The 10,522-nt window shown below is 38.2% G+C and overlaps 1 protein-coding gene across 1 annotated transcript; it reads left to right on the forward strand.

Annotated features, from left to right (window-relative positions):
- The first annotated feature begins 3,981 nt into the window (after nucleotides 1–3,981).
- Nucleotides 3,982–4,887, forward strand: LOC148049077 (mas-related G protein-coupled receptor member H-like). Its single transcript, XM_087703543.1, has one exon. The coding sequence runs from the start codon at nucleotides 3,982–3,984 to the stop codon at nucleotides 4,885–4,887; it is 906 nt and encodes a 301-aa protein (XP_087559669.1).
- Nucleotides 4,888–10,522: the final 5,635 nt, after the last annotated feature.

Genomic DNA, 10,522 nt, shown 5'->3' on the forward strand with positions numbered 1-10,522 from the left:
CTTCTCTGAATTTTGGAAGTTAAAATGTTCATACATACCATTTGCAAAGGCTTAAACATGTGATTGTTACTTGGAAGAAGGAACAAACTAAAAAATATATCTGACCTCCAACCTAATGTGAAAGTCATATTCGTCTTTATTTGGAAAGGTTTTTCAGTTGGCCAAGATGAAGCATATTCCTCTGCTGATTTCTAGAAGAGCTTGAGATCCTTACATTGTTTCTGCAGGGGAATTGTGTGGGAAAATTCAAAGGCCTCTCTCTTAATGTATAATGATTTCTTTCTGTACTTTCTGAACCTTTTTCAAACTAGTGAAATTTGACTATACGTTATCATTCAAGAATCGCTAGATAGTGAGAAGTGCAGCATATACTAACAGGTTGAATTTGGCAGCCCCGATCCCACATTAAGAAAACACACCATCCCTGTTCCTCAAATAAATCAAGCTCCACTTTCATGTGACAATACCAGTGGTGGGATTCAAATAATTTAACAACTGGTTCTCTGCCCTAATGAATTCTTCCAACAACCAGGTCACCAAACTGCTCAGATACTTAACAACCGGTTCTCCCAAAAGTGGTGCGAACTGGCTGAATCCCACCACTGGATAATATGCTTTGCTCAAAAGTTTAAGAGAACTTTTGCTTCTCGCAAGAGGCTGAACCAGAAACGAATCTAATGTCTGGTAAAAACGAAAAAGATCTTGACAGATGTGAACAGTGGGCACCATCCAACAAAATGAAATGTAATGGGGAGAAAAACAAGGTTTTACACTTAGGCAGGAAAATAACAAAGGTACAGGTGAGGTGAAACCTGGCTCAAAAACAGTAACTGTTTGGAGTCCAGATGTACGATCATTTAAATATGAGTCAGCAGTGGGCAGCGGCAGCCCAAAAAGTTAATACAATCCTTGGCATAGATTCAAAATCACGTAGTATTAATACCACTTTATTAAAACCTTGGTAAGACCACACGTGGAATACTGCACCCAGTTTTGGTCACCTTATCATAAAAATGTTGTTGAGACTTTGGAAAAAGTGCAGAAATGAGCAACAAAGATGATTAAGGGCTTGGCGACTAAAACATATGAGGAACAGTTGCAGGAACTGGGTATGTCTAGTTTGCCCCAAAAGAAGGACTAGGGGAGACATGATAACAGTGTTCCACTTTCTGAGAAGCTGCCACAAAGAAGAGGGAATCAAACTATTTTCCAAGGGACCTGAGTGCAGAACAAGAAGCAATGGGTGGAAACTAATCAAGGAGAGAAGCAACTTAGAACTGAGGAGAAATTTCCTGACAGTTAGACCAATTAATCAGTGGAACAGCTGGCCTCCAGAAGTTGTGAATGCTCCAACACTGGAAGTTTTTTTTAGAAGAGATTGGATAACCTTTTGTCTGAAGTGGTTTTCTGCTTGAGTAGGGTGTTGGACTAGAAGACCTCCAAGGTCCCTTCCAACATTGTTATTATAAATCTGCACATTCTACATGTGGATGATGATCATTTATTAAATGTATATGCTGCACTTCTCACTATCTAGCAATTCTTGAATGATAACGTATAGTCAAATTTCACAATTTTGAAAAACCTCAGAAAGTACAGAAAGAAATCGTTATACATTAAGAGAGAGGTCCTTGAATTTTCTCACACAATTTCCCTGCAGAAACAATGTAAGGATCTCAAGCTCTTCTAGAAATCAGCAGAGGAGCCTTTGCAAATGGTATGTGTGAACATTTTAACTTCCAAAATTCAGAGAAGGATATTAAGCAAGTTGTCTGGGGTTTTTCTACCTAAGCTTGTGGCTTGGGTCACATACATTCTCTGTTCCAATTGTCATTGCTTCAGTTGCAGCCAACAGGAATCTCATTTGATCCTTAGATTCTGAAAGAGATCTGTCCCTGTGTCTCCGAGAGATTCCTCCTACAATCACCAGGTATGTCAGCTGTAAAGGGAGCGCTTGAGTGGTAGTAATGGTTATTAGCAAAATACCTTTTCAGTTCTTGAGTTCAGGATAGGGCTTGGGAACCATTCAGATGGTATTGGTTAATAGCACAGAATTCCATGGCCAAATGAAGATCTCATTCTCAGTTTGTTATCCAACTTTTAATTTTATTTATTTAGTTAGGTTTTTACTCTGCCTTTATTAGTTTTATATGGAAATGGAAAAGCTGGCTGGGAATCCAGGGGAATGGAGGTGGGGCGCAGCTTCTGGTGTTGTTGAATGTTGCAGCAGAGTGTGGCAAATTAACAAAGGTTGTCTGTATGTGTCTGTGTGTGGGAATGCAGTAGAGCTGCCCATTAGGTGTCAGGCTGTAGTGGCAATAGTGGGGCCCTCACAAGCCGCATGCTACCTCTATTTACCTGTTGCATCCCCATGCACCCCACTCCACGATGCTAAAAACCGCACATCACCTCCCTTCGCCTACCGCCCCCCCTTCCCCTCTGGTCCTGCTGAGTGATCTAAAAGGTCCCCCAAGCAGCGAGATTCTTTTGCACTTTTAAAAATTACTTCTTGCATTGCACTCCCTCCCCACCAGTCTCTGTGATTGCATGTGTTGCATTGCGTGTGTTGCGGCTCACCAGGGGAGCTGGCAGGAGAAAGGTGGTTCAGCGAAGGCTCCATGCCTAAACATCCTTGACCCTGGTGTCTGTCTTGTTTGGTTGCAGTGCCAAACCAGGCAGTTACTGATGTACAAATGACAGACTCAATGATTCCTTTGTAGAACTGTACCAGCAGCTCTTTGGGAAGACTGAGCTTTCTGAGTTGGTGCAAGAAGAACATTCTCTGTTGGGCTTTTTTGATGATGTTTTTGATGTTAGGTGTGCCTTTTAATTCTTAGGATATGACAGTACCTAGAATCTCAATCTTGCTGGCTGTTGTCCCTTTTATGCCAGAGGATCTGTGCTCCTGCACTCCCAATTCAACTTGTGTCCTCATGACTTGTAATATTGAGAACATTTGGAAGATCACAAATGACTTCACAGGGGTGGGTGCTCCATCATGAGAGGCTTTTAAGAGGAGATTGGACAATCCCTTGTCTGAAATGGTAGAGGGTCTCCTGCATGACCAGGGGGTTAGACTAGAAGACCTCCAAGGTCCTTCTGACTGTGTTACTCTGTTCTGTTGTGTTTAGGAGTATCAAAACTCAAACCAAAGAGCAATGCATTGACGAATGGGCAAAGGAGCCAGTACTCAACAAGGGGTTATTATCCATGCCTTTTCCAACCACTTTTATTTGTTCAACAATATTCAACAATATTCAGGGGTCTCTTGGCTAAATTTCTTATTCGATGCTTTCCTAGTCAGGTTGGAGAGATGAGGCTCTCCTCGACCTGCTAGGCAGGTCTTCACCACTCCTCCAGGATGGCTATGGCTCAATTTGAGCCCTCCAACAAGGAGAGGTCGGAGCCACAGAGCACATAGTCCTCATTTCTGAAGGTGCCGGAAGTACAATTGAATGTCCTTATCAATGCTGATGGTTTTTATGTGGCATGCCAAATGTTCTGGCATTGTACCCAAGGCATCTCTTACTTCTAACAAAAACCTTATTGCAAAAATTACTTGCTTTCAGTCTTTGCATATTTGTGACTAGTAAAAACATTTGTTCCATTAGCCGTACAGCTGCTGGCCCTGGTTGCTCAGCCAACATTCCTGAATCATTTAGCCTACATGGAACCAGATTCCAGAAGCTCCAGCATCTTGTGTCCTTCTTTTTGTTGACCCAGGCGATGACAGATTTGGTATGGATTTGTGTAAAGTATGCCTTGTTTTATTGTTTATGGGAGAGGGACTCTTCATCTATCGTAATTCTTAATATTACTATTCATAGAGGTCAAAAAGTTCTCTCAGTCTAGCTGGAGATAAGATAGAAAGAAAGAAATGATAATTATGGAGAAGTAATAAATCCTGACTGCTTTCTTGTTTTCAAATAGCAACTTCCATTCTAAAAGAAGAGGTTATTGGAGCATTACCGAAGTCTCTTGATGGATTCCAGAAATGTTGCAGAAGGATATTCTGGCTCTGGCTCTATAGATCCTTTTGATGAGAACCAAAATACGCCCATCAATTCTGAAAGTATCATGATGTTAGTCACAATAATCATCTGCTGTATTGGACTCCCATTAAACGGAATTGTTATCAAGCTACTTGGTTTCAAGATTAAGAAAACCCCTTTCACTGTGTTTATTCTTAATTTAGCTATTGCTGACTTTGGATTCCTTCTATCTATGGCTATTCTTTCCATTTTTCTTTTTGCAAATAAATCAGACATGTCTCAGTTATTCTTTTTTTCTTACTCCAAAATCATGTACATTACTGGAGTGTTTCTTCTGACAGCCATCAGCATTGACCGGTGTGTTTCTGTCCTCTTCCCAATCTGGCATCGCTATTCACGGCCAAAGTATTTGTCCCCTCTTGTGTGTTCCTTCCTATGGATCTTCTCTTTCCTCCTGGTTGGAATTCCAAACATTATGAAACCTGTATTTCAATATGCATTTATCCAGGATGTCTATTTCCTGGTGACTGTTGTGCTTTCCTTTCCATTGATCACAATCTCTGTTGTGATCCTGATCATCAAAATATATCTTAAACCTAAAAAGTTAAAACGGGGAAGACTTTTAGTAATGATCTTAATTATACTTCTCTGTTTCTTCATTTTTTCTATTCCTTTATGGATCTATGCATTCACTACACATTTTCTTGACGTGAATTATTCGGATAAATTTCCTGATTTGGATAGCTATTTTAAACTGTGTGCTTCTCTTAACAGCGGTTTTAACCCAGTGATCTACTTTCTGGTTGGGAGAAAGAAACTAGGTCCATCCTTGGAGAACACCATGGTCATTTTTCAAAGTGTCTTCAAGGAAGATGAAGCTTTTGAAACCGGATAGAAGTTCGCAAACACAGTCCAAACCCTCCATTAAAAGCATAATCTTAGCTTGTCTCTAATGCTGGATATCGCTTATGAGGTCCAAAATGTATCTCTTGCTTATAGAAATAAAATATAAAGAGGTTTTGTTTCCCTCCAATTTGAATGTTATGAGAGTTCATTTTGATGATTTGGGGAAAATGTGAAAAGCAAGATATTTTTTTCTCCATTGCTATAAACTGTGTACACAAAACCATTCCAGAAAATGGAAACTCCAGAAGGAAGTCGTCCTTCCAACCTTCTGAAGTGTGTGAAATGTGGACCTAGACTTTTAGGGGCAAGAGGCTGACTCTGTAAAACATCTATTGTTTGGCCACTACAGTAGTAGCCAAAATTGTAGAAACCTTTTGAGAAAAACGTACAGTAGTTTTGAGGCTTGATGGCTAATAACATCACTCTTTTTGGAGTAGTACCATAAATATATGTATCTCAATAAAAAGATAATGTAATCAAGAATGTAATGCAACAAAGTTTGTTCAAGTATCTGTAGTGTATGAAAAGGTATAGCCAAATAACTAGAAAAAGGAAGCACAACTCACTTAGGTTGATATCAGGTAGCTTTCCTTCATCTGATTGTAACCAATGAGGATGAGTGTTTAAAGGGCCAATCAGGTGTCATCTTCTTTTGTCAATGAACCAGATCAGATCAGAGTAGGATTCGATTTCATTTCTTATGTCATGTATTGAAGCTGAGAGGAAGACATTTGTCAGATATAATATTTGTACGTCTCATTTTTTCCTACGTGTTTCACTTTTCTTCTTTATAACTTCTATTTCAACAGCAAATCATTATCAAAGTTATTGCATTACAGTTTTCATTAAATTATCTTTCCCTTGATATATAATTATATGGTACTACTCACCCCCCCCCCCAAAAAAGTGGTGTTGTTAGCCATCAAACTTCAAAAATACACTTTTCCCAAAAGGTTTCCACAATTTTGGCCACTACTGTAAATCTGAGTCAGGGATGTCAAACTGGATTTCGTCGACAGCCAGATCAGCGTTGTAGCTCTCCACGGGTCAGGAAACAGGGGTGAGATGGGATGGATGCCTCCTGCAGCACTCTACTTGTCAAAACAGGCCACTCAGAGGCCTCCTGGGGTCTACCTGTGGCCCATGTGTGGATGGCAGAGTGCTGCAGGAGGCTGGGGAGGCTGAAAATGGGTCACACATCCCCCACATGGCCTGTTTTGCCGGACAACAGTTAATTATTAGGTAATTAGTAATTAATTTATTACTGATTAGTAACTAAGTATCAATTAAGCATTAATTAATTATTGAGTATTAATTACATAATACATACATAATTACATAAGTATTAATTAAATATCAATTAATTAATAAATGAATAACTAATTATTAACTATATAATTGATTATAATTATTGATGTTTAATAAAATAATGGAGAGGGGGGAACGTTCTATGTTCCTGGAAGCAATCCTTGATCATACCGATAGCAAAACCAGGTAAAGATCAATTTCAATTTCAATTTTCAATTTAATAAAATTTGAATGCCGCCCACTCCCTTGGGACTCTGGGCGGCTTACAGACAAGATAAAAAAAGCATTTAAAAATTTAGAGATAAAAATACAATTGTTAAAATTACACACCATCCATACTGTCTAAGTGGGGCTGGACATTCATCAACAGCCCCAGGCCTGCTGGAACAGCCAGGTCTTAATGGCTTTACAGAAGGCCAGGAGAGTGGTAAGGGTCCGGATCTCCACGGTAGATCGTTCCACAGGGCTGGATCGTACAAATCCAGGATCATACAGACCAATATCGCTTATTAATCAGGAAGCTAAGATTTTTACAGCAATATTGGCAAAGATGGAATATATTTATAGAGAATTATATTAAAAATTACCAGCGTGGATTTATAAGAGGCTGAGAAATGTCAGATATAGTAAGAAGGGTATTAAATATAGGTTATTATATAAAGAATCAAAAATGAAAGCCAGGTGTATTAGCATTAGATGTATTTAAGGCCTTTGATTGTGTGGAATGGCCTACATTAAAGATATGAATAGAGAAGTTAGGTTTTGGTAAAAAAATGTAGACATGTGATAAATCAATTATATTCAGAGAATAAAGTGAGTATAGGCATCAATGATGGTGTTACAGAGACAGTAACCTTAAGCCAGGGAATGAGACAAAGTTGTCCTTTATCCCCAATTTTATTTGCATTATTGATGGAGGTTTTATCAAATGCAATTAGGGAAGATTCATTGATTGAAGGGATTGGAGTACAGAAGAAAACTAAAATAATATATTTGCAGATGATACATTATTAGCATTTCAAAATCCCGCAGTTACTATAGAGAGGATATATTTACATCTGAATGAATTTTGGAAATATAGCGGATTACAAATAAACTGGGAAAAATCAGAAATGATGTTATATAACCACAGTAAAGAAGAAGAAGTGGAGATATTGAAAGGGAAATATAAATTAAAAATAGTAGATAGTATTAAATATTTAGGTATTGACATCCCCCCAAAATATTCAAGAATTGAAGAAAATAAATTATGGAAAGTAAAAGGAAGACATAAAAGATAAAATAGATAAATATGAAAAAGTAAAAATATCATGGTTTGGAAGAATTGCAATGATAAAAAATGAAAGCTTTACCAAAAATTAATTTTTTGTTTTGGATGATCCCAATTAAATTCTTGGGTCAAGAATTAAAGCAAATATAGAGGCTGCTGGAGGTGTATTGTAATGGAGGTAAGAAAGCAAGAATAAGTAAAGCATTATGGTATGAACTACTAAAAAAGGGTGGGCTACTTTTTCCAAATATAATAGAAATTATTGGGTAGCTAATCAAATAAAGATGGTCCCAGATATTATAGTAGTAAGTAGAAATTTAATATGGAGAGATATAGCGTTGAAAGAATTAAGGGAAATAGGTGATTCTATAGAAATATATTGGTTTAAAAAGGATATTTAAAAAATTGTTAGGAAGATACAAAATCTCTTTTTAAAAACTTGATGGAATTATGGAATAAATGGAGATATCGGCTAATGCCAGGAATCTCTCCTTTAACACTGGTGGTAGAAATGGAGGATTTCCCTAAGATTTAATTGAAAGAATGGATTAATAAACTAAAAGAAAATCAGATATATAAATGGCAAGACTGGAAGAACAAGATAAAGAATATTACACAGCTAAAACATATTTTAGCAGGTATTAAGTTCAATTGGTTGAATTTAATATAATTAGAGAAATGTGGAAGAAAGATTCAAGGAGAAAGATAGTTAACAAAAATTGAAATGATTGTAAAAGAATGTGAGATGAACAAAGAATATATAGGGAAAGGAAGAAGGGGAAATACATAGAATATTAACTGAATTAGAAGAGCAGGCAAAAGGTCTAAAATTAATTTGGGAATCAGATTTGGGGGAAATAAATGATAATGATTGGAAATATATTTGGAATAGAAGAACGTATAAGATTATGTCAGTTAGAGTTAAAGAAAATGGATATAAAGTGATATGGAGGTGGCACCTAACACCATTTAAATTAAATCAAATAGATGGTAAATATACAAATATTTTTTGGAGATGCAAGAAAGAGATTGGAACATCTAAACCAGTGGTGGGATTCAGTCAGTTCGCACCTATTCGGGAGAACTGGTTCGTAACTTTCTAAGCAGTTGGGAGAATCGGTTGTTGAAAGAAATCTCATTTTGTTTTTTCCCCACTTTACAGGGCTAATCCTGTAAGGAAGGCAGGAAGGAAAATTTCCGGTGTTGTTTCTAGCCTAACCTTTATTGCCCTGCTTACAGAAACTGCCTCTCTGGTTAACCCTTATTACATTGTGACAGCTAAGACGAAGCTCCCATTGACGTGAGTGATGTCAAGTTGGCCATGCCTATCCAGTCACATGACCACCGAGTGACGCTTACACAGCTGGTCATTAGGGCAGAGAGCCGGTTGTTAAATTATTTGAATCCCACCACTGATCTAAACATATGTGGTGGGATTGTGATAGTGCACAAAAAATATGGGGCATGTTGTTTAGAGAAATTAGAGCACCGTTGAATGTAAATCTAGAGATGTCACTAAGGATTGCATTATTCTTGCTGGTGGAAAACTGGGATATAAATGAAACAAAAAAAGAATTGATTGTAAATTTGATAATGGCAGCTAGATTAGTCATGGCTAAATACTGGGGACAAAACTGGGATATTCAAAGAATCGAGTGGTATAATGAAATTTGGAGTATTGCAAGAAATGATAAACTAACAACAGAAATTAAACTTTAAAAAGGGATGATTAAAGTTTTATAAAATCAGTGTTGGTGGAAGGCAAAGGGAATAGACCTACTCAAGAATATATGTTGTTTTGGAGGGCTTAAGGGCACAATTGGAATATATTGTATATCTAAGAAATATGAGGGGAAAAGATCTCCAGGGCTGGGAGTGCACTGTAATAATTTTTTTCCTTTTGTCTTTCTTTTCTTGTATTCAGTTGTATATGTACTGTTTGTTTGTTGTTGGGAGAAATGTCCTTCTGGGTTCAGTTCCAAGTGGGGGAAAAGACACTAGAAACATGGAAACTGGTTGGAAAGATGGTTTAATGGTGGACAGGACCCCATGGCTTGAGCTCCTGAACAGAAAAGGGGGATCACATCCTTCCAGATGTTGGGTGAAGAAGAACAAGAGACCAAGATGCTGAAAGTTCCTGGTTTTATGCCCTCTCTGGCCTTTGATCTTGATCTTGCATTCTGATTGGTTGGCAGACTCCCATGGGGGCCATGCAGGGGCAACTCTGTAGGCTGTGAGTCCAGGTTTGGTTGAGCATCGCTTCTTCCCAGGTGCCCTGTGGTGAGATGGGTAAAGAGCTAATATTATCATATCTTAATCCCATCACCCTGGGGGGGGGGGGGGTGAAGGGGGGATATCTTTGTTATGTAGAATAGACTGGCTCAGGCCTTTTAATGGCCCGTTGACAACTCTGGGGGCTATTAAGAGTGAGTCTGCTTCCTGCCTAAAACATGTTTCTTCATTTCTGATCCAGGGAAATATGATATTCTGCCCTTTCAATATTTCCCAGGATATTTCATTTTTTCTAGGAGAGGGATGGGTTTTAACTTCCTACATTGTCTCTTAAAAAAATAAATAAAATAATAATAATAGAAAAAAAACACAAATAGCAAGTCCTACAAGGACTGCTGTTTGCCAAAGGACGCCATTCTCATCTCAAGCCACATTAATTATACCTTCTTTTTTTTCCTGACCTACGCATTCCCTGGTTTCACTTCCTTGCTCTTTCTTATTTTCCTATTGACTGTCACTGACCTTCACTCTCTGATAACACCCCTGTGCATTTGAGCTCTCAGCGATTTGTTACTTTCAGTTCATCATTTCCCACCGTCTCATTCCTCCTGCTCTAAACACATCCAGGCCAACTGCAAACTTTGCAGAAAAGGCAAACACAAATCAGCTCGTTAGAAATAGGACTGGCACATTTTGCAATAACGTTTGTTTAAAACGTTGGTTCAGTGAGGCCTGCAAGCTCACTCCTAGGCCTTATTATCTGCAACTTTCCAATGGATAGAGCTCTCTTCTCACAGGATTGGCAGCTTGGTGG

Source organism: Thamnophis sirtalis, unplaced genomic scaffold, assembly GCF_051295495.1.
Source record: "Thamnophis sirtalis isolate CommonGarterSnake01/CBP01778 unplaced genomic scaffold, rThaSir2_p1.2 scaffold_2, whole genome shotgun sequence".
Classification (NCBI taxonomy): Eukaryota; Metazoa; Chordata; class Lepidosauria; order Squamata; family Natricidae; genus Thamnophis; species Thamnophis sirtalis.